General features: G+C 51.3%; 1 protein-coding gene across 7 annotated transcripts in view; it reads left to right on the top strand.

Annotated features, from left to right (window-relative positions):
* The window catches only part of CNTFR (ciliary neurotrophic factor receptor), a 202,549-nt gene that overhangs the window by 143,527 nt on the left and 34,269 nt on the right, over positions 1–24,753 (top strand). For all 7 annotated transcript variants that reach the window (XM_058827916.1, XM_058827922.1, XM_058827919.1 and 4 more), the window contains one exon: positions 2,633–2,863. In XM_058827916.1, the coding sequence (XP_058683899.1) occupies positions 2,633–2,863 (231 nt within the window). The remainder of the gene's footprint in view (positions 1–2,632; positions 2,864–24,753) is intronic.

Below are 24,753 nucleotides of genomic sequence, written 5' to 3'. Positions count from 1 at the left end.
TCTGATATCCACATTTCTCCATCTATACACATGCCTAGTCATCTGTCTGTCCATCCATTCATCATCCAGCCATCTATCCACATCCAGAGATGCCAACCATCCACCCAACACCACTTGCATTCATTGTGCTTCCATGCCTCCTTTCCTCCATTCCATCTGTGCCCATCCAGCCTGCTGTCTGTCTGTGGTTACACACATTCATCCATCTGCTGTCTTCTTCCACTTCTGCCTGTCTGTTTATCTGGTCCTGTTCCAGCCACCCCTCCTCACACAGATGCTTCATCATAGATGTTCTTTCTGCTTTCTGCCTGTCAGTTCATTCTCCCAGCTTTTTTAAGACCCTTGAAATACACTTTTCTGGTCAGCGCAGTTTTCTAAAAGTCTCCATCCTTGGCTAGTGACAGAAGTGGTCCTGAGGCATCCCACCAGCAATGTACTCACTACAAACCAGTTTTTCCTTGTCCTTAGGACCCCCTTTCTCAGCAGGGATAACATCCCCAAAGCTGCTCTATTCCTGTCAGAAGCAGGTGCCCTGACAAACCATCTGCAGGAGGGCTGAGACCTGCCAGGCACACCCCCAGAGCCACCTTTGCAGATGGGACCAGGATGTGGGATTAGACAAAAGAAAGGGCTGAATCATGTCTATGTGGTCCCATCTGTCAGTGAGACCCAGGAGCTGATGCCTGGAGAGGAAGAAAAGAGAGGAAAAGCCCTGGAGGTGCTTCTCCCATCCTTCTCCACCATCAGCTGCCTGCAATCTCCCAAGGCTCACTGGGCAGCTCAGTGTTTTAGGTCATCTTCTGCTGTGAATTCATTTACTCGCTGTTCCCCCCTCCAATGTTGACATCAACAGCATCTGATGGATATAGATTTCTGTAATTTAATCACAATTCGTGCGAAAAAAGAGACCACTTTCTTTTGCTTGTTTTGCTCCCCCTTATTTTATTATGAGAAAGAGCAGGCAGTCCTTGTCTATTTGTCCTTTTCATGTCACTTCATCATTGCTAAGGTGTCTGTCACGTCTTTGCTTGATTGTCTCCTTTTATGGATGAAGGGTTTGAGTCTACTAAACCATCCTTATGTGGGATCTGTTTCCAGCCTTAGCTATTCCCGTTTCTTTTATCAGCCCTGCTTCCAGTGGTGCTATGCTCATAACAGCATGAGGACAGGTTTGTTCATGGCTTTTGAGTTACAGTACTTTCCATTTTGGGTTTGAGTTCTGGGTCACCACTGAGCTGATGTTTTCAGGGAAGGGAGTGTGATGACTTCAAGGTGGGTTTCTGTAGAGGCTGTGGCGCATTTGAAACCATGAGTGTGTAGGAGAGGCAAGGCTGCATGCATTCCACTGTGCATTAATCAGCACAGGGTTACGGCTTGGTGGTCTGTACCATGATGTCCTTCTGCAGCACTTTGGAACCCCGCTGTGATTTGCTGCCCTGGCAGCCTCAGCAGCACTCTGTCTTCTCTCTGCCCTGACCCATTTTACCTGTGAGTTACGAGGGTGTTGGGCAGATCTGATCCAGCTCGGATCTCCATCAGACTTCAACAGTGACATCTTCTACTGCTACATTTGACAGCTTGTTTTCACCTTTGGTCTCCTGACTTTAGCTGCTATAAATCCTTGCAAGGACTTTCCCCATGTGTCAGGGCTGCTTAGTTTCCTTGGAAGGCACCTTGTCAAATATGCTTTTGAAGCCCAGGAGAATTTTGAGAACTGAACTACCCTTGTCTGTGCACAGAGGCTTGATGAAGCTTTGAAGGAACCTCATCCCCATTCATCCTCCCGTCCTGCTTCACCCTGTGTCACGCACACGCACTCACGTGGTTTTATCCTTGCCACATGCCGCTCAGCGCAGCCAAGTGTAGCAACACGGGAAATATTCAGTTGCTAAGGATCATTAATGAATGTCAGCTCCAGCTCCTGTCCAGAAACCTGAGAAAATTCAATTAGGCAGCTGGTGCCCAATGAGCTGTGTTGCCCCACTCGTGAGCTGCTACATCAAACAGCTCAGCAAGGCATCATGTTATTGTGGAAAGAAAAGAAAACCCAGACAGGGAGACAAACAGCACTGCATGCACCAAGCAGCTGCGCCTTTCCACAGCACAGCACGCTTAGGTTGCAATCCTCCTGCTTGGTTTCCTGGATAGGGAATTGCAAGGAGAATTACCTGCTTCCCATCTGTGCCAGTAAAAACATGGAGCTTGCTGGGGACAAGTCCTGGGGCTGTGTCATCTCTCTGCTGGGAGCTTCTGATACGCGTGTTTGGTTTTTGTCCTGCAACAAGTCACCTAGACACATGACTGGCACTTGTGTATCTGGCCACGCTGTGGGGTGTTTGGCTGGGTATGTGCAGCCCTGACACGTGTTCACCATAGCAAAGGTGAGAGGTAGCCATCCTGTGGGTGGAGGTGGTCCATGATCCTCTGGTATTTGTCAGCTGGTCTACTCTAGTCTAAAATAAATCATGGCTGGGGACAGGAGCAGAACTTGGGCTTCCCTGGCCACCACGGTGTCAGTCCACACCCTAATCCTTCTCTTTACTTGTCAGATGGGAAGGTATGATCCCATTTCCAAGGCATATGAGCTGAAGGGCTCTGAGCTCACCTGTTTTTCCCCTCTTCCTCCCCACAGACAGCCACGTCCAGTATGAGCGGGTAGGTGCAGACGTGACCATGAAGTGTGGCTCCATGGACTGGGACGCAGCCGTGACCTGGACAGCCAACGGCACCGACATCGACGAGTCCCACCTGAACGGGTCCTACCTGATCCTCAAGAATGTTGACCTGTCACAGAGTGGCCAGTACTCCTGCTACGAGGGCTCCTCCTGGCACCTCAAATACCAGACCTACCTGAGGGTGGGAAGTGAGTACCCCAGCATGTCACAATGAGGGGGACAGTCTCTGCTCCTACACTGACTCCCCACAGCCCCCGCTCCTGCCATGCCAACCCCGCTACTTTCTGTACATAGGGTTGTCTGCTGCACACTGCCCTATGAGGTCCTCATGGCATACTGATCCCAGCTGGAAACAGCCACTCTGCCCCAAGCTTTGGATCAAAGCCAGTAGATTAAATGATGCCTCGGGAATAATTTGAGAAGGGGTGTAGCTTCTCCCTCTAGCCCTGTGCCATAACAATCATCTCTGTAGGTAGAAAGAGTTGTCAGAGAGGATTGCAGTCAGTGAGGGGAATCCCTGGCTAGGATTACTGCAGTGTGGCTGTTTCAGAGGAGCAGCCAAAAGTGTTGGTGATCCCTGGGTTTGCAGGATCCTGGGTGCACAGGCATGCTGGAGGACAGCTGCTCATTCCCCAGCATTCTGTCTATCTTCAGCACGGGATGCTCTGATTCCCGGGCCTCAGCAGGGGAGATAAGAGTTGTGCTGTATTTCACATGATGCTGAGAGCTGATAGCAGCTGTGTGTTTTGAGGGCTGCTGTGTTTGCACAGCTGATAGCAGCTGTGTGTTTTTCAATACAGCGTACACAACTGGCAGCTGTGGGTGTCTGGGAGCACCACCCGGCTTAGCCGGCTGTGGGGTGGTAACTGTGATGCGCCAGCTGGGAGCCCTGCCACCCAGGGATGTGTTGTGCAGGTGGCTGTATGTTCCCAGGTTTGGAAGACATAGCAGAGCCTTCCTCTACTCCTTATCTCACCTTCTGCACCTGGCATCAGAGACAGGGTGGTGTTTCCATCCTAGGCCATGCCCCAGGAACAGAGGGTCACAGGAGGCTCTGTGTAAGCCCTGAAAATAAGGCATGAGGGGTTCACTGCACCTAGAGATTCGCATTTTGGAGATGCTCTACAGTGTCCAGCTCATGTACGGTTGTGTGGGATGGTGTCTGGACCAAGGAGAAGGGGTGCTGGAAGGAGCTGGAAGGCGATGTGAGAAGCAGATAAAGGAGGCACCCGGCACAGGGCAGGGTTTACACCAGTGAGCAGGTGTGCGAGTTGGGAACCACTGCCAGTGCCTAGCAAATGAGTCAGGGGCTTTTTAGCTGCATTGTGCTCAGGAGGTGTTCACAGCTGGTTCAGAGCCAGAAGAGACAGGAGCTGGGTCCAGTGCTGGCAGCAACACAAGGAGGTTGTGCAGCTCCTCTGCTTGAGCATGTGCTCAGCAGATCCCTTCTAGGGAGAGGTTCCAGTCTGTGCCAGTGCACAGAGGGCAGCAGCCCAGGTCTGCAGGAAACAAGGGGAGTGGGGAGAGGTCCACAGCCTCCAACAACCTCCTCTGCACCTGTGGCATCACTGTGATTTTGCAATGGCTCTTCCATCTCCTAAGCACCTCGCTAATAGTAATCCCTGTCAGTCGGCTCAGGGACCCATGGGAATTGCTTGGTGCTAGAGGCCAAATCCTGCTGTTCTGTATTACTGTGTGTTCTCATTTGCTGGAGACTCACAGCCCCCTGAGCACTGGGCAACTGAGAAGCCCAGTTGGACACTGCTGGGGCCACCAGCCCCCAGAGAGAGGGTGACAAATAAATAAACAAGTGTCAGGCGGTGTTAACACAACTGTGCAAAGAACTAATCAGGTGAGATGCTTTCAGTGGTAATTAATTTAACTGGCTGGATTTTAATTTAATGTTCTCTGTGAGGTTTCTTTTCCCAGCACTGCACCCCCAGCCCCTGCCTCCCATCCCCACCCTAAGTGTCCTGGCTCTGATGGGAATGATTGATTCCCTGGAGGTGTGAGGACTCATGCAAAGGAATAGATTTGGGAGCATCCCAGTAGGGAATTGAGATGGGCTTGGGCATGTAGATGGAGATGGGTGGCTTGTGGGAGGCTTGCAGCATGGCCCTGTGGTAACATCACTGCTGCAGCTCAGTGCATTGGGAGTCCAAACCAGGGATTTGAGGGCTCTTGGACTTGTTTCATTTCAGTTGCATGAGAAATTAAATGAAAACAGGCCCTGTTTTCATTTGAAAATGAAAAAATGCCTGCATTTTTCTCTTTTACTGGGGCAACGAGAAAGATGACTGCAGTGAGAGTGAGGGGCTGGGGCTGCACGTGGGGAAGTGCTGGGGATCTCATTAAATAAATGATGGTACCTGGAATGTGCTCCCCAGGCAAGGCAGGGGTGCTCCTGAGCATACAGCACCACAGGAAGGATATGCAGAAGGAGCAGAGAAGGGTCAAGGACCGGGAAAGGGTGTCAATTAGCAAAGCAAGCTCTGTCGTGGGGGTCAGCGAGCACAGGGATAAAGGGAGACCTGCCAGGAGTCAAGCTGAGCAAGACCTTGCAGAGGAAATGAGAAGGGGGGTTAGCCATATAAATACAGAGCAAACGAGGAGAGAAGAGCAGAGTTGGTTCTGCAGACAGGTTTCAGGGGAGGGTAAAAGTAAGCTCAGCAGACGATGATACCAAATGCACCCCGCCGGGTCTGAGCAGCGATGCTGAGAGCAAGGGCAGCACAGGCTAAGGGAGAAGAGGGAGCATAAAACTTGGAGGTGATCCTCTGTTGTGGAGGCACCTTCAAAGACAGCAATGCACTGAAGGCTTGGGGAGCACCTCATCCCCATGTGAGGACATCTGTTCATTAGCAAGGCTCATTAGCAGCTGAGAGGTCAGTGGTGGTACCCAGTCAACGTGAGCCTGAGCGCAGGAAAAGTCTTCATCAGACAGCCTGACCCCACAGCACAGCGGGGCCGCATGGTGCACTTGGAAGAGGGAGCAATTAAAGACGTGGAGACAAATGGAAAATAGGAAAAAAATACAAGGGGGACTTGCCAGGGATATATCACAGCAGATTAACCTGATAGCTCTCTTTGATAAGGGAACCAGTTTTCTAAGCCCAGAAATGTGGTCAGTGTAATCTGTCTTGACTTCAGTGAAGTATTTGCTATGATGCCACATGGGAAATTATGAGTTAAACCAGAGAAAATGTGGATTAGTATGAGAATTGGAACACAGCTTAGGAAATAACTACAGGGGATCAGATTGTGCTGAAAGGGGGAGCTCCTGGAAGGGATGGGGAAGCTTCAGCACCATGTTGGGACTGCATTTGGGCCACTCTCTGTGGTGTTATCTGTAATGGCTCTGGACAATGACCAGGTGGCTTTGGTTGGATATGTCAGTGGCTGAGGAGGGACAATATTTATATTATATATTATAGATATATATGTGTATATATATATATATATATATATATGATAACTGGGGTGGGGATTTCATGCTGAAGGGACCAGCATGGTACATAATGTTGCAGCGCAAGTGTGTGAAGGTATCTCATCGATGTGTTTCAGCAGGCAGGAGGGAAGGCACAAGTAGTTCATCTGGTCCCTGAGATGGCTTTGACACCCAAGTCCACATCATGGGGGATGTGGCTGGGAGCCCAGCAGCACCCTGCAGAGGCTGGGGGAAGCTGGGCTGTCTCACTCACTGCAGAAATGGGAACACTGGTGCACGTGTAGTGGGACAGTGTGCATTCAGAGTTGGCAAGAAGGAGGGACCCACAGGCTTGTCTATTGCTGAAGGTCCCAGATCAGCCACCTACAAGACATGAATCCTCTTCAGCACAAGCTGGCCTGGGGGAAGCTGGCACTTCTCCAGGGGAAACCTCTTCCAGGGCACTTTGAGCAGTGACTTGTTTGTCTGCCCCTTTCTTCAGGCAGCCAAGCATGAGCTGAAGCACAGGAGAACAACTGGGTATTTATCTTTAGTGATCACCTGCCCTGCAGCCTGACAGCAGCAGATGCCCATGTGTGGCCAGAAGCAGGAGGTGAGTCCAGGTCTTTTTACACACCAGGCATCTTTGGCCTGAGCCCAGGGCTGAGAACCAGGAGCAGGGCAGGAGGGAGTGCAAGGCTCTGGGTAACAGGAGCGTGGTGCCGGGCTCCTGGCTGCCCCCACAAGCATTTGGAAAGGCGCAGCCGGAGGGCCCGGGGGTGGATATAACAAAGACGTTGGGAAATAATGCACTCTTGAGGTTTGGCACACGGCTCTGTGCGTTACAGAATGTTATAAAAATACTGCTAATGGGCCAGAGAGGAGTGGAAACGCACATCGGAAAGGCTGCCAGAAGCTGGAGAGTGCGCATGAGAGTGGGGAGGCCTTGTGTGCAAAGAAGGGAGGGCGAGAGGGAGGCAGCCAGGGCAGGCATCCTCCTTCAGCTGCCATCCCTCCATCCCTGTCTAACCTGCTTATCTCCATCCCAACCCTGCACCTCTTCCCCTTTGCCCTTCTGTCTTGCTTTGGGGATGCCCAAGCCCTGGTGGACATGTATCTGACCCTCATCATTCAGCCTGCTGCCCAAGAAAAGGCTGCTGCCTGACAGGATGGAGTGCAAGCAGGGATGGGAAGTGCAGCAGAATCCCCTCCAGCAGCAGGGGCACAGATCAGGATGCAGGCAGTGGAGTTGTCTTCTGTGTTGCAGTGTGGCCTGGGGTCTTGTAGCCTGGTGCCAGCCCCAGCGCTGCCCCATGGGCATTGCTGCCTCTCAGGCCATGGATGTGGGAAAGGGACTGGCAGCGTACAAGCAGTCCCAGGCTGCCCTGCTTCCTCCATGTCTGTCACTGCAGTGGCTGGCGAGAGAAAGAGGAAAAAACATGCGGTTTGACGGAAAATGACATGGAAAAAACAACCAAATTAACAGAAAAACAAACAAAGCAAAACCAGAGAGAGGGAGGGGGAAAGGGGCAAAGCAACAGGAACCACATGTGAGCGAAGAGGCCAGGAGAGCCTGAGTGTTCTCTGGACTGATTAGCAAGCAATCAAACATCGGTCACTAATAAATAATCAGAGCCTCTCTTTTCTCGGCCTTAAAAGTCTTTTTCCTCCCAGCTGGGCTCCATCTGCAACCAGAGGGTTGTACTGCAAGTTTGCATCTATTTTTTGTTTTTAAAACATTTTTCCTACTTCACCTATCCAACATAAAGAAGCAAAACAAGAAGATAATGAGCTCTCCACATAAGACATGCACCTCTGGCTCCACCAGAGCAGGTGTCAGCATCCCATGATGGGCACTGGCTAAACAGTAGAGAAAAACAGTGCCAGGGTTTGGTGTGTGCCTGCCTAATTCCATGGCTTGGGTGGGTGGAAAAAACTGCAGAAGGGCACTGGTGGCATGCCAGATTGGGAGAACAGAAGTTTGTCTGTCTCTGGCAGCCAGTGGTGAAGATGTGGGCACTCAAATCACGGTGCCTCTAGTCAGGCTGGTGCTCCTGCCTGGATGCTGATGGAGAAGCACAGGCTCTGGGTCAGTGTGTGCAGATAGTTCCTTGCTCATGTCCAGCGATCTGTGATGCAGATCTTTTTTTTTTATTATTTAAAAAAAGCCCTTTTGATGGATTTTTTTCCCCTTTGAACTCTTCCAATCCTTTCCCGTGGTGATGTAAACTTAGGCTATTTCAGGAGCAACAAGTTAAACATGACTGCAACCATTCCCTGGCACCAGGGCCAGCTGGCAGGGAACAGCACCCAGCCCTTCGATTCATCCGTCTCGCCCTCCCAATGGGCTCCTGCCCCTTGGGGATAGTTCTACACAAGGGCAACCCCAAGGCTGTGCCCAAGCAGTGCTTGAGGACTACATTAATATGGACCAAATCTACAGCAAGGGTGGGACTAATTAATTTAAATGACTGCTGATATTCCAGAATCAGAAGAAGCACCCTAGAGCTGTTGGGTTAATTTCTGTGGAGGGTTTTTTCCCCCTGTGTGCCTGAAGCACTGGGGTCTGGGTAGGTCCAGTAGTCCCGGGGTGATGCACAGCAGGCATCACTCCCTGATTCCTGAGAGCCACAGAAGAGGAGTGTCAACAAGCCTGCATGTATGCATCGTTCACTGAAATTCAGCTTTATTTCACAAGGCATGCAGGCTCTCCAGTCGCTGCCTTCCTGCATTGTGCTGTTCGTGCATGGCTAGGAAAATTCAGTGGATGAACTGTGCTGCCTGAGACCAGATTTTGGGTCTCGGCCCGGCTGAGAGCTGGAAAGGAGTACTGGGTAACAGTATGCAAATTACTATCCCGGCTCTTTAAGGAGAAAGCCAAAAAAAACCCACCCAAAAACCCCACCACACTCCCAGATGCAATTAGTCCTAATCGAATTAGGAGCCGGACTAGAAAAACAAACACGTTTGTGGGCAGCAGGCGACCTTTGCGCCCTGTTCAGAGGGCTGCAGGCTGCATGCCGCAGCAGGAAGGGCTGAATGAAGCCGTGCCCCGTGGCCCACGCGTGCACACACTCGTACACTCGTACGCTCACACCCGTGCCCCGCTGCTCCTCTCCTCCTTCCCCTCGCTGGGCTGGGCAGCCAGCCCAGCTGCAGCATAGCAGAGTGATGCTTCCTTGGCTCGCTATGTAAAACATGATAATCTGGGGCAGCCGGTGTCAGAAACAATAAAAATATTCCCTCTCCATCCTTACGGCTCCCCCCTTCCTGCGGGGGAGTTGGGGACAGCACGGAGCGCGTGGTGGTGGGGCCAGCGGAGCATCATGGGGCATTTATGAGTAGCCACAGCTTGGGACAACAGCACCAGCAGCTCTGTCCTGGCTTTGCCAATGCCATCTGAGGGAAGAGCAGGCCCAGGAGGTGGCCAGTGCATGCAGTGCATCCCATTCCCATGTCCTGTCCCCACTGGTACCTGAAGGGTTGTGGCCCCACACTTGACCCAGTGACCGATGAGCTCATGCTGTGTTGGGTGCTGTGGAGAGCCCATGGCTCCACTGGAGTCATGGCAGGAGCATCATGCAGCCTGAAGGCTCTGAGAAGGGGAGAAGGTGGTCATTCCCTTCCCATCTTCCTTCAGTGGCAGAGTTCCAGGGTTGCCAGCAATGAGCCAGAGCCAAGGATAGAGTCTATCAGAGAGAGGCTGCTTAAGATGCAAGAATCCTCACAGCGAATGTGGGATCCTGAACTTTGGATCTCCATGTGAAATGAGCCCAGAGGCTCCCTGTGCATCCTCTCCTGCAGCTGAGCTGGGAATAAGATCATGGGATCGGACTGAGAGGGAGCCTGGCTCCAGCTGGTGGGCTGGATGAGAAAAGGAAAAAGGACTTTGGGGCTTGACAGCTTCCTGGAAAACACTCCCTAGTCTTGCCTAGCAAAATACCAAATGCTGCATGCAGTACCAATGTCCCATGTCCTGAGTGAATGGCATCACAGCCTCCTTCTGCTCTCATGAGATTTGTTTATCCTGCCTAACATGACAAAAACATCTCTGTAATTAAAGAATTCCAAGTCCAGTCTAAACAGCTTCCCACAGCTCTTGCTCTGCAGTTCCAGGAATTAGGGATGCCTAGGGCTGAGAAGACAAACCCTCCTCCTTATCTGGGGGATGGTGGCCATGAGTGGGGACCGTGACTGCTCTGGGGACTGGAGGGGACATACACTGGTTCTCTGTTTGTACTGGCCTCTACTCCAGGAAGGATTTTTTCTGAGCTACTCCTAAGTGCCCCTTGTCAAAATATTTGGTGCAAACTTCCTGCTGCCCACCAGCAATGTGTCCCCAGCTTCCAGGGTCCTGGGAGGGGAGGAACAGGCTGGGATACAGCCACCTTCTATCACTGCAGCTATGGGGCAAGGAGCAGAGGAGTTGATGCTCCACATGTAAATGCTGCTTTCCTTTTTCCACCACAGCTCCAAAGGGCTGTGGTACTTAAATAAGATCACTGTTTGCTTCCCAGAAGGTGCTGAAAGAAGAAACCCCACCAATGTCACCAGCACAGGGTATAACTCTTGCCTGCCACTGCTCACATGTGCCCATATTTGCAGGTACCCAGGCCAGGTATTGGTCACCAGGAATGGGAAGACGCCACAGTGGAGATCCTCTGTGGCCACATCCCTTCTGTCTGAAGGTGAGGAGATGGCAGGCAGCAGCAAGTTCTCATCTCCTCCCAGTATCCAAAGCTCTTCCATCTCTCTCTGAAACTTCTGGTAGTGGCTGGGAACAACAGTGGGGCCCAGGTGCTCAGTGAGGTGCCAGCCAAGGGCTTGGCAGGGTCAGGGCAAGGTCCAGGGTACTTCAGCGTGAAAGACATTGTCATTAGCTGTGGTTTCCCGAGCCGCTGCGTCTGCTGTAAATAATTTAGCAGAATAAATGTGTGCTGAGAGCAGGTCAGGACAGGGAACAGAGGAGAAGGAGCAGAGCTTTGGGTCTGGAAAGCAGGGAAGAACACCAGGATAAAGTGAGATTATTTTCCTCCTGTTAGCAGGACAGGGTGGTGTCTACCCCCAGAAAAGGAGTCAGAGGGTTCCCATGCCCAGTGGATCCCTTTCCTCCCCAGTCCCTTCCTGAGCTGTCAGCATCAGTACCAGAGGCAACTGCAGGACAGTTTCCAGTTGCTCTTGCTCCAAGCACTTTAATGCTGTTTAAACAATTACGCAGTTGATAAATTTTGACAAGAAGAGATAGAAATAGCCTGGGAGAGCCATACTGTAGAAATGCTCTAAACAGATGTCCCTTTTCTCCCCATCCTGTGCTCCCTGGGGGTCTTTATCATTTGCTGCCAACTGAACAAGGCAGCGTTCGCATGAGTTAGGATGGTGGGGAGGGGGAAAAAATGCCTTATTAAAATGGTTTATGATATCATCCTTAGGGTGATGGCTGCTTGTTTTCTCTTCAGGATGATCTCCTCTGTGCTGACAGGAGCCATGCAGAGCCTGCTGAGCACGGCTATTGTCAGGCTGTGTGCCCCTCTCTGCACCACTCACAGGGTACCATCCTGGGCAGCCTGGCTGCTGATGATGCTGGGGAGGAAGGGGGGTGTTTGTCAAAAGCAAGTGAGCAATGACTAGCTGATGTGCCAAGCAGCATGGGGAAATCTGTTCTCGCTCTGGGGACATGAGGAGCAGAGCCCAGCAGTGTGTACACAGAACCTACTGTCAGCACAGACCAGCAGTGGCTCTCCAGCGCTGCAGTTTGCCCCAAGTGGCAGATGTGAAGGACAGAGGGATCACAAAAAAATGACTGGACCAGATTCAGGTTCACAGGGAAACTCAATGTCCTGTGTGGCTGAGTTTGGATGTGTAGGATGAAGAGGTGGATCTCTGGAGGTTCAGCTCTGGAGGACAGGACATCACTCAATGGGTCCATGCCAGGAAACCATGAGGAGGTTTGGAGCTGTTGTTCAGACCTTGGTGCTGCATTTTCACTCATGTTGGGCTGTCTTGTCTTGAGCATTTCCAACCCTGGATGTTTTTCCTCCCCACAGCTGGACAGCTTGAGTAGCTTTGTGCTGAACACACCCCAACTCTTCACGTTCCATGAGGAGCAGCCTTGCATGGCATTGTTTGTCACATGTCATGGATGCATTGTGTCTTCCTGGTCAGGGAGGAAATGAGAGGGTTGCAAGCAACTCTCTGCCTTTTGGCTGCTTTCTGGATGCTGTGTGACCAGTGCCTGCTCCCAGCTGGAGCTAGGGGTGTGTGAAATATTTTGTTTGTATGGTGGAGCTAGAACTTGCCATCTTTTTATGTCTTTGCAGTTGATGTGGTGCCATTCACTTTTTTTGGGAAGTAATTGCTCAGCCCTCCAGTGCAGAGTTCATCCCTGCTCTTGCCATATGGACTCAAGCTGCTTCCCCTTCCCTCTGTGCCTGACTTCCCTGAGTTGCTGGCCAAGTGCAGCTGCCCTCTGAAAAGGCTGTTTGGCCTCACCAGCTTCTTCCTCCTCTTTGTCTTTTGCCCTCACTGAAACACAGGGAAAGGACTCCAGTGCTGCACTGGGGACACAGGGCAGCCTGTGCCACCTCTCATTCCTCCCACACCTTGGTGGTAAACAGGTATGTCAGCATCTAAATGAAAATGCAGAAGGGGAAGTTAAGACGCAGACTGGGAAGGAACTTTCTAAAGCCACAGAATTTGGCTTAAAAACCTGTGTGATGATTCTGTGCCATCCTCACCCTACAAGGCTTCCCAAATGGGGTGTGTTGGTTTGGACATCCCCAATGCCAGGACTCCCACCTCGTACCCACACCCACCCACTCCAGCCCAGCCCAGGGACCTCTGACCACACAGATCTGCATGTTTCTGTATTACACCATGGAGTGGGACAGCTCCCAGGCAGCTGTCCTGGACGTGTCACCCATGGGCAACCTCTCCTTTCCGCCACAGCCTTCATCATCCAGCCCTTCCTCCCATTCCTCCTCCTCTCCTGGCCAGCATGTGGGTTTGCTTCTGCTTCTTCTGCTCACAGAGTCATGAATTCTAGGGAGAGGGAATTTCTGTATCTCCAGCTGACCTGAAGCATTGGACTTAAGTGGCCAGATGAGGTCCAAATTCAGAAACCCTTCCATACCCAGAGCAAGGAGCATGGAGGGAGGACCTGGGGCACCCTTGCTGTTCACAACAATGCAAAGCAGGTGTGATTATGCTGCTAGGTTGCTCTGTCCAAAAGCACCAGGCTGTTCCTTGCTGCTAATGTCAGTGGTGATACATGAGCTTTGCAAACCACACTTGCTTTGCTGGAGCAGCATAACCACACCAAGAGTGCTCCCATCACCTCCAAAGGCTCAGGAGGGGAAGCACCACTCAAATTTTTAGCTGCCAAAGCAGTGTTCATGAATTTGATTTTTGCCATGGTGGTGTCAGGACTGCTGTGTTGGCCCATGGAGGGTTTTGTCCAGAAGTGGAAAAGAGCAGTGGGGTTTTTCATGGGCATTAAAAAGCTCACAGAGCTGCTGTGAGACACAGTCATTACAGGCATCTTTTTGCAGCATTCCCTTCTCCCACTTCCCTGGCTCTCAGCAAAACTCAGGGCTGATTCCCACTCGGAGTGAGCAGAGCAGCTTCCCAGTAACAGTGGCAGTATGAGGTCTGTGCTGCCACACACCTCCAGGGCTTAATTATGACCAAAAAAATCAAAATGGCAGAGAGCACAGAAGACAGCTCCTGCAGGAGGGTGCCAGGACGGAGGTGCCCCAAACTGTGAGTTTGTGTTGGGACAGGCTGGCCAAAAAGGGGACTCTTGGATCCAAGAGTGAGCCAGCTCTGCCAACTGCTGCATATGTACAAACAAAGACAGTATTAGATCATTGCTTAGTTCCCGTGATGTTATCAAAGAAGTGATTTGAGAAGGACCCTGGGAAAATGGGAGTAAAGAAGGATGTGAAGGGTGCAGGGGGAGCTGCCAAAAGGAGAAAGACTTAAAATAGTCTGTTCAGTGAATTCAAGGGAAGCTGGAAAGATGCCTTGACTCCTTTTGGTAATTACCTCCAAGCAGAGAAGATACTGGGTACTAAACCAGCAAGCAAAGGCATAACTAGAGCCAATAACTGGAAGCTGAGCCACAACCACATTTGAATTAGAAATGAGGCTCATATTTTTAATAGAAAAAAATGATTAAGCATTAGAGCAAACTGCCAAAAGCCGTGTCGGCTCTCTGTCGCTTGTTATCTGCAGAGCAAGGCTGGCTGCCTTGCTGAAAGATGGTTCTGTCAAACACAAGTTATTGGGCTCAATAGAGGGGTAATGGAGGGATGTAATGGCCTGTGCAACCTAGGAGGTCATGTGAGATGAACTAATTTTCTCCCATGGCCTTCAAGTCAGTGACTTAAGGAAGGTGCATATCCCTGTCTTGCAGATTTAGCTTCGCGGTTGCTGTTTCTTTCATCAGATAGTGTGTCTCAGGTGTTTGGTGGTGCAGATCAGGGCTGTGAGGAAAAACCTGCAGAACAGGAGGATGTGGGGTGTTTGGAGGATGCTGCATGTCCCCACTTAGTATGGTCCTCACCCTGCTCCATCCCAGCTTCATAATGTCTTGGCTTTTTGTGTGCCCTGCTCCTGGCTGGGAGGACACAAATGTTGCCTCAGTGCTGGGGTGTCTGCAAGGCACAGGGCAAGGCAGAAAAAGACAATGGGACAAAACGGGACAAGATGGCTCAGGCCTGAGAAAGGAAAGGAAGAAGAGAGATAGGATGGAGATACTCATGTAAGCATTAGCATGAAGGACAGAAAGCTCTCACAGCCCTCCTTCAAGGGAGGGATTGACAGAGAGCTTTTGATGAGGAGCAGAATGGAGATAATGTGCCATCAAACAGCACAAACTCTGCCTCCAGCATGCAGACAGGAGCTTGGCACAGCATGCTCAGAAGCACTTACCTTCCTTAATGGCCAGGCAGAGCCTCCCAGGCCACCCCATTATGAGCTGCCTCCCCAGTCGAGCTGGCACAAAGTGCTTGGCCAGCCCAGGAGCAGCAGTGCCACAAAGCCAGTGACGCTCCAGCCCCAGCAATCCCAGCCTCTCCAACTGGGTGTAAGGCAGACCCTGAGAGTACAGCAGAGCAGCACACAAGTTTGGTGTCAGACCTGGTTAGTTTGTCACTTTTTCAAGCTGTCTGACCCCTCTGGGAGCAGGAAAACCTTGCATCAGTCACAGGGGCCGTGCACCCTGCCCATCACAGCGCTCACACTACCCAGGGCAGGAGGAACTGGTGGCCCAGGGTAGCAAAAGGGCTGTAACTTGCAACTGGAGTTTCAGGGTGGTGTTGCTTGTGGGGAAGGCAGCACCAACTCCCCCAGGCTCTCCACCAGCACCCTGCAGGCATCAGGCACAGCGGATGGGCACATCAGGTGGGCAGCCCAGCAGACACACGAGAGGAGGGGGATGCAGCCCCAGACAGGGCTCCTGCAGTTTTTCCCCACCAAGGAACTAACACGGCAGTAGCTGCTGCCAAGCACAATCCGGGGCACGTACCAGCAGGAGGAGCTGGCTCTGGCTCGTGCTAGGAGGGGGCCAAGTCGTGTTCACCTACCACCCCGACAGTGCTCCCTGCTTTGCATGAAAGGGGCGCTTTGATTGCTGACATCTGTAGACAATCAGATAAGAATTAGAGTTATTCCTCTAGGCATAAATGGTATTTCTAATCTCATAATCCCTTAATATTGTTCTCACCAGGATGTGGCTGGTGCTAATCCCTGAGAATTTGTTCTAGGGCAAATTTCAGGGAAGCCAGGGAGGTGCAGGGACCTTTCCTCTCTTCAGTCCCAGAATCCCTTCTGGGTGCAAAGCAGGCAGGGACAGCAGGAGGATGCTCACACTAGGATAGAGGCATTTCAGAGCCCTGTCACCACTGCTGTAGAGAGCACCCACAGGTCTTCCTGCCCCTATCACCGCTCCAGGTTTGTCTCTTGGCTGATCAGCTCTGTGGCACCAGCAGTTGGCTCCAGCCTGGTTTAGCCACTTGGCTGCTTTCCAAAAGCAAATACTGATCTCTGAGGAGCTCCTCAGGGCCTTCATTTCTGTTCTGAAGAGGTGCAGTGGGGGAAACACCCTACTGCTGCAGGGCTGCAAAGTCCAAGGTTCCCAGCCAGATGAGAGTGATAGGTGTTTTGTAAGGACCCCAGGCAGCCTTTGGCCCTAATTTTGCATCCTCTTTGGAATAGTGTAGGGAGAACCACTTGGGTTGCTCGTTATCCCTGTCCTGACATTGACACACTGGATACAGATTGCCTCTCTTCAGCAACCCACAGTGGCCTTCCATACCAGCCACCTTCCACGGTCAAGAGCTGAAAACCTCTCTTCTATCTACCATCCATATCAGAACACGCAGGGATTCCTATTTCTCTTGTCCCTGCTGCATCTTCTTTTCTGCAACTCAGCCCAGCTGCGTGTGACAGCTCCAGTGGTACTGAACCACTCCAGGGACTTGCACACCACTCCCAGCACGATGAACTTCAGCCTGAGTGATGATATTGGTCTCCCCTGTTGCCTGCAGCCCTGAGCATCCTGCTGTGGTGCAGAGATGGAAATCATGCTCTGGGCACCAGTCCATCCCAACAGATGGTAAGGGACTGAGGTAGCATTGTCTCAAGGAACCAGCTTGCAGTTCAGAAGGCCTGGTGTGTGCAGACACAGGTCTGTTCCTTTCCTGTCTCCTGGGTTCCTTTGCTTTTACAGCAGCTGTTGCTTCTCCTGCCGCTTCAAGTTTTACTCCGCTTTTATTCTGCATACAGGTTGGAGAGGCAGCACAAAGGCTTCAGCCATATTCTGGGCATCTCCTTCATCCTGGTGAGGTGATGATCTTGGAGATGGCATGACAGCAGAAAATACCCAGCAAGTCTGTGTCTGTGAAGTTAGGAGAGCCTCATGCTGGTACAACATGCCCATGGTATGGGCCTGCAGCAGGACAGGGGATGTGTGAGGAGGCTCATTCCCTAGGGAAGCGTGCCCATCGCTGTGCCCTCCACACTCCTCACACCATCCTATCCATCGGCAGCATTCCCATCTGCCTTGCTGAAACCTGTTGTCCTGGGCTGAATATGATGTTAAATTGTATCCCCATTTGTCCACCTAGCCCAGACACAGGTTTTATATTCTTAAAATTTCATCTAAGAGTAAAAGTGAGTGGAAAAGAAGCACCGAGTCTGTTTTCAGAGACTGTGCTTGCTCCCCCCTAGCCCCTAAACTAGGACACCCGTCCATCCCTGCCTTTCAGCTCTGAGTGATTTGTTAAGCTACATTTTTCCATGCAGGGAGACCTCAGATTTCTGCTGGGGTGAGGTCTCCCCCTCATTCTTCATGGCTGGAAGGGGAGGACAGGGCTTAGCCTGGAGGCCAGGCACTGACGACTGTGCCATGGGAATACTGTGATGGCAGGACTCAGGACAGAGTGGTGTGATGGTGCAACCTGTCTGGGAGTCCCTTAACGTCTTGCAAACACTGAAAAGTCCATGGGAAGAGAGGGGTGAATGGTGTAGGTTTTTAGTGAATCAGCCTAACACTGCAGTCTACATCTCTCCTGCTCTCTGAAGGGTGGCAGCTGGAGAAGGAGCTAGCAGGAGCCCTCACTGCACTGGGAGATGCTAATCTTCAGATTCCTAAGTGGTTTGCCCAGAAAGAAGAAATGAATGGGATTCACTGGCAACTTTGGAAAAATGCCCTGGAAGTCAGAGCCAGATGAAAATTTTTGTTGTATATTTTTAGAGAGTTAAGCACTTGTGTTCAAGATTTTGCTCATTTTATTTTGGTCTGATGAGGTTTTTAATTAAATCAGAGGGAGCTCCAAAAGGAAAAGCCCTGAAAATGCAACATTTCATTTAAAATCACCAGAAGCAAAAAAAAAAGCCCTGTTGTTGTCCTGTTTCTGTTGTGAACAAACAGGCTGCAAAGCAGACACAGATGTCTGAAAGCCCTTGGCATAGCCAGATCTGTGGTGGTCCCCTGGGCAAGGTGCTGGTAGGACAGTTTGCTTTGTACCCATTTGGGTGGTTCCTTAGTGCAAACTGGCCCTGCTGGGGAGGGGATGGGTCCATGGCCATGGGTGGGTGAGCAAATGCAGTTCTGAGCTGGTGTGGGTGCAGAGCAAGGGCTTAGCAAACCCTGAGACACGAGGGTGGGAAGGACGCAGGTAAATGTGTCCATTGACACTGGAGCTGTGAACATCTGCCCCTTTCCATGGTTCTCATCCCTGGGGTGTCTTTCTCTGTGCAGGACTGCCATCCCTCTACCCAGCATTTGGCCTTGCCTGTGCCAAATCTTGGACACAGAGTCCTTGAGATTAAGTAGACATCCTAACCTTGCCTGATTAGAGCATCCACATGTGCAGAAGGAGGGCAGTGACAGCATTCCCAGGACTCAACTTTAAGAAATAGATTGTGCCTGTGTTATCTCCCTTCCATGAACAGCCCAGTCCCTGTCTCTTAAAACTTGTTTAAACCAGCCCTTTTTCTCCTTGGGGCTGCGATAACATTGCTGTTCACAGCTGAGGGCCCTCCTGCCTTCATGGAAATCATCCAGGGCTGCACCAGGAAAAGCAGATAATTAAATTCAGGCCCTTGTTTTTCCCCCATCAAGCAGATGCAGTGTGATGGCAGTCCCACAGAGATTTTATTTGGGGCAGGGGGCAGAAATTTCAGTCTTGAACTTCCCCATAGCAGCTGCTGCCATGTGTCCTCTGAGCCAGGGACCTGCTCCCCCTATCCAGCCATGCCTCACTGGCTTATCATTTCCAATCCTATCAGAAACAAAACTGCTGCTGCTTAATGCTTCATTACAGGCTGTTACGTGTCTCCTGCACTGCCCAGGAGAGCAGCAAGGAGGGCTCTGACTCTATTTAATAACTGTTTCATGGTTCCTAATTGACAGATAAAAACGCTACTAACTCAGTTTCATCGAACATAAACCATGGGCAGGAGCAGCGGTGCCCTTCTGGAGCCATGGTGGCAGCACGAATTTTGATCCATTATTTTGATGTGGGAAATCCATAATATGCCAATCTGCCATCACCATGATGGGTTTACGCCTCACTTTTTCCCCCTGTTGGTTTTGGCTTTTGCAGCCTGGGGGAAGCTGTTGGGGAGGGATTTGGGGAAGGGTGGCCAGGAAAGAGAGAGGAAGTGAGATGGTGGCTGGTACTTTATCCTCGGGGGCCTTTCTCATGAGGGGCTGCAGCACCCCTGGCACAGTGCCTGGCAGTGAGGATTGGCTTTGCAGGATGTGCCCATGGGGGATCCACGTCTGCTCACCTCAGGACTGTGCCTCACCCTGGCAGGTCCCCAGCCCAGGACTGTCACACTGTGGTTCTTAGGCTGAGCCACACGTGTACCCAGGGAAGATTCACCATGACTTTCAGCTTTGGTAGAAAAGGACCTATATGTGTGCTCAGATGAAACAGGTAAAGATTTATTGTAATTCAGAGATGCTGGTAAATCAGGGTGTTTCTTTGTGCCCTGTGTAGTTAGCAGGATTGTGTTATTCCCTGACACATTCTCCTTCCTCTTTTTGCTGGTGTAGGTGACCAAGTGACCCAGACTTCTTCCATGCTCTGTGCTGAGAAGCTCCAGACAGAGAAATCCCTGCTCTCTCCAGGAATAGTAATGATAACTATTGGGATTCCAAAACCACATACTGGACCTGAAACCTGCTATTCAAACAGTTTGGGATTTGCCTTATCAGATCCCACATGGGGCTGGCACTTGAAAAAAAATCTTTGGAAATGAAATTTTTCAGGGCTTTCTCCTCCCATCACAATGACTGGAAGCTTAAATATCAGCTGGGAGTCCCATAGATATTTGTGACTGCTACTGGGGTTGAGTTGCACCCGTGTGGGAGCAGCCTCACTCCCAGGAGGTGGAGGTGGAGCTGCAGAGAAGTGGTGAGGGCTCATAGCTCTGTGCAGAGCAAAGCAAAGCTGATGGCCACTGAAGGAATGCTGAGAGGATGAGAGGTTATTAGTAGTGAGCGCTTCAGGGATAACACGGAAGATATTGATTTAAATAAAAATCACCATAACAGCAGCTCTAACAGCACCCTATGGGTCACTTGGAGGAGAATCAGAGGCAGCAGAGCTCCGGTGCTGGCACACTCAGAGCATTTCCTAGCTGGAATATCATGCTGGAGAGAGCCAGGACTGCTGCCTGTGCTCCTGAGCAGGGACAGGAAAGCAGGCACTGCGCCAGGGTGTGCAGCAGACACTGGGATGTGTAAAGATCATCACTGCAGTGAGGTGAGAGGCTGGACCCACCGTGACCCACAAGGGCACATCGTACTGTTTGCAGCTCTGCTGGGAGCCGTAGTGCCAGGACATGGATATCCATGACCTCAGCCAGTTGCACAGCTCCCGTGGAGGTCAGATTCCCATGGTGTGAGTCAGCTGCATTCCTCCCCAGGGTCAGTGAACTGTGCTGGGCTTCAGCAGCCTCTGCCGTCTCCTGCAGTGATTAACTGCACTGGGGATGCTCGGTTTGGGTGGACAGCACGAAGGCTAAGGGTCTCAGGTCAGCTGGGGACAGCTTCAGCTGCTCGTCCATGAGAGAGGAGAGGAGCAGAGCAGTTTCTTGGCCACCCTTCATACCAGGAGTGCTTTTATCAATGGGGTGTGAAGGGGTGATAAAATGCTACCAGCCTCTCCATAGACAGCTAATCCATTGGTATGGATTTGTTGTTAGGGAATCCCGCAGGCCCGTGCAGTTCCTTGTAGCTGGCTGTAACTCTCCTGCCAAGGGTACAGCCACCTGCAACGCCAGCTGCCCCCATCACGATACGGAGCCGTGCCACGATGTGCTGTCAGCAAATGGAGATGTGATGCAAGATAACATCCAAGCTGTCAGGATAGAGAAGGTCTCGGCACCTAACAGAAGGGTTTCTCCACTCCAGGATTTTTGTATCTGGAGTTTTTAGTGGTTTTCCTCCTGATCAACATGCTTCCATGAGAACTGGGCGTTTTGCAGAGGAAGCCTCCCATGCCCTTCAGCTCTCCCATCGAATACAGGCAGACCATCTGCTGGACCTGCTGCACAGACAGCACGGGCTGCACCAGGGTGGATCTGCATTACCAGATCTCTTGTCACTTCCTGCTCAAGGGAATTAAAACCACCTGGAGCAGCCCCCTCCCTCTGGGAGGACACAGCTTCCCTCAGACCAGCTCACAGCCTGGTTCTGGCATTGAGCAGTGTGTGAAAGGATCAATCCAGAGCATTCATGCATTGCAGTCAGTGAATGGAGACACCCACCCAGCCTGGATCCAGCCCTGATCCTGCCCACTGGGCTGTCCTGGGAGCGTGACACACCTGGCCAGTATCAGCTTCTCTCTGAGGACAAGGCAAAATGAGCAAACTCACCTGCACTGGAAGGGCTGCTGGGAGTAGTCAGGTGCCAGGAGCTGTGGCTGGGAGCTCCCCATTGCTTTGTGTGGTACCACAGTCTCTGCTTGCACTCAGACTCTGCACCGAGACAGTCACTCAGGTTTAATGTCCCTGTAAATTACATCTGTGGGGCTTTTTTCCAAATCAGTGCAACCTTCTTGTAGATGTGAAGTTCCCAGTGCATTGCTGCAGCCCTCCAGCAGCACCTCTGCGCTCCCTCAAGGAGCTTATTTCTATATGGAAAACCCCACATGGGGAAAAACTAAAGGAGATGCAGCACAATCAAAATCCAGCTGTCTGGGGCTGCACAAGCCTTACTGTCAGTGAGTCCAAGCCAGTGGTAGTATGAACACAGTGTCAGACAGCATCTGCAACAGGGATAAGGATATTTCCAGCACTCTTAAGAGGCCAATTTACAATGCTGGGATTCTCTCCAGCTAAACCACTTGGGTTCAGATTTTCACTAACCCACCTCATTTCCTCATTTTTCTTAATCTCCCAGCAAAAATTAAACCACTGCTGCTTTGACCAGCTCTTTGCCTGGAATGAAATGACTAACTCCTGGCCACTGGTGGTCCTGGCCTGAGGGAAAGGCCTGAAGTCAGGAGACATTTAGGCTGGATAACAGGAAAAGGTTCTTCACCCAGAGGGTGGTTGGCACTGGAACAGGCTCCCCAGGGAACTGGTCACAGCACCAAACCTGACCGAGCTCAAGAAGCATTTGGGCAATGCTGCCAGGCCCATGGTGGGATTCCTGGGGCTGTCCTGTGCAGAGCTAAGAAAAGGAATTGATGATCCTTCCAGCTCAGCACAGTCCATGGTCCTGTGAAAATGCTGCAGACAGGTGTGTACCCCATATAAGAGAAAGATTCGGTTTGCCTTCCCCAAGTGTCTGTCCGTCCCCATCAGGCACAGAGTGGAGACAGACTGATTGGCCCAACCAGTTCCTTTCCAGGTCATAAATATAGATAAAGGCAACTGAAAGCATCAGTCCAACCCTTCAGAGAAGTGACTATCCAGCTCTCCATGGCATTCCTGCAAAGTTTCTCATCAGGCTTGGCTCCTGTCAGGTTGGCATCTCTCCAGACTCAGGGCTTGGGGAGGGCAAGATCTGCCCTGCACATCTTCACTCTGGTCTTCTAAATCCTGCTTTGAAGACATCCCACATCTTGAAAGGCTTTTGGCCATGTCAGGGCCAACATTCCCATCTTGTAAACCCTCAACTCAGGCAGAGCTCAGGTGGTTTTCCTTACCGAGATCTATTGGTAGCTTTACTTTTAATAGCATGTACGTGATGTGGAGTGGGATAGACCACTCCAGCGCTGGCTGGCACGTTATAAATCTGAGAAAGAAAAAAAAAAAAAAAATTTAAAAAAAATGCAAAGGGCCAGGAGGCTTGGGGGGGTTGGGGGGGGGGGGGGGGCACATGAAAAAAAAAGCAGAAGAAAGAGGCTGTGAGGCTGTTTTCCCAGAACCCAAAAGCAGACGGGGGTGGGGAGCGAGAAAGGCAGGGTCGTACGGCTCGCTGGGGCAGAGTGTGCAGTTGTTTATACTGGAAATGAGTTTCTGTTTATTGCAAGCTATGGTGGGGAGACCACAAAGTGAACGTAAAACAAAATGGGAAGGGTGTGGGAAAAGTCAGGGGAGGGGGAGCGGGTGCCTTTGACAAACTCCAGAAGTCACGTCCAGTAATAAATCAAGCCGGGATCTGTCTCGGGACACAGGACCCAGAACATCTGCTTGGGCTGCAGGGAAGCCAGGCAGGCGAGAAGGGATCTCCCAGCCTTGCCTGAGGCCAGGCAAGAGACAGGGGCTTGGGCAGCTCATCCACCCATGGGTGTTGGGCCCAGCAGTGCTCAAATGCCTGCAGAGGTGGCTGAGCACCTGGGGTTCACCAGGGAACTGCACTCAGGGCTGAGGGATTTAATAGGCATCCTCAGTCAGCCTCTCCATCCTTGGTAGCTCTCCCTTGACTGCTCTGTGCCTCCATTTCCCTGTAAGGTGACTGACTGTAGGGTGATTGTAAGGCAGCACAGGAAGCTTTTCTCCTATCTACCACTTTTCCCAAGCCTTGCAGCAATTACTATATGGGCAGGCAACTCCTGCATGATTTCAGAGCTGAGCCATGGTGTAGGTGCCACTGGGAAGGGAGGCCCACTGCCCAGTTCCAGGGCAGCAGGAATTAGTGTGTTACCGGGGCTGGTGGTGAAATGAGAGACAAATCCCACAATAACTCCACTGGGGCCAGCAACGCATCCATTGTGTGTACAGACTTTGAAGGTATTAAGTGCTAAGGATTTTGGTTTGACATCTGAATCCAGCTGCATTGTTGTGAGAAGCCCTTGCAGGTTATTGCTCCAGACCAAACTTCCATAAATAATCTATTGCCTTGGGTGTAGTGCTTCGGAAGGGGCGGTGAATGCTTGTTTTGCTGATTTAAGCATTCCCGTCCTCTTCTTCCTTTTCCCCTTCCCTGGAAAATGGATCCTATTAACCACTGCAGATGACACAACACATGCCAATACATTTGCAGCCCATTTGGCTCATAGCAACAGCTGCTTTCGAGCTACGAACTTCCTCAAGGGTCCAAGTAAAGCATCAGCATGGGAGTGAAGCAAAGACAGTGCATCTGCCCTGTGGGTCCTGGCCCAGTTCTTGCCTTTCCATCCCACATTAGTGCAGAAAGCAGCATAGACAGCCACTGAGATGCATGTGTGAGTTATGACCTCAAAAGTCATTTGAGTTTCACTATGCTGGGCGATGGTTGAGCTGCTCTGCCATAAAGCTGTGGGAGCTGCTGTGGGATCTGCTCTCCAGAAATGCCTGTGAACAACTTTCTGGGCTTGGGACAGTGCTATGCCTCCAGCATCTCCCTGTGCCAGACAAACCCCAAATCTTCCCATGCTGGATCCTGGCCAGGTTCAACCTCATGTCACCACTGGAAATTACCAAATTTTTGGCAGCATCACGGCATTTCCCCGCTTAATCCAGGCCTGTTGCCTTCCTTCTTGTGCTGCTGGTGACTTATACACCATGGGACAGACCTAACTGCATTGGCATTAATGCAGTCAGAGGTGTTTTTTTCTGCTCCAGTAGAGGATGGCAAACGACTGGGTAAATCCATAGTGCACTACCCTCTTAGGTTTTTGCCAGCACATTCCTGCTGTTCTCATCTGCAGCCAAACCCTGGCTCTCAGACCTGTCCCAGCTGCTCACCTCATCTCAGAAGGATCGTGA

Source organism: Poecile atricapillus, chromosome Z (assembly GCF_030490865.1).
Source record: "Poecile atricapillus isolate bPoeAtr1 chromosome Z, bPoeAtr1.hap1, whole genome shotgun sequence".
Classification (NCBI taxonomy): Eukaryota; Metazoa; Chordata; class Aves; order Passeriformes; family Paridae; genus Poecile; species Poecile atricapillus.
Note: the sequence above shows the minus strand (reverse complement) of the source record. Positions and strands in the feature narration are given on the sequence as shown.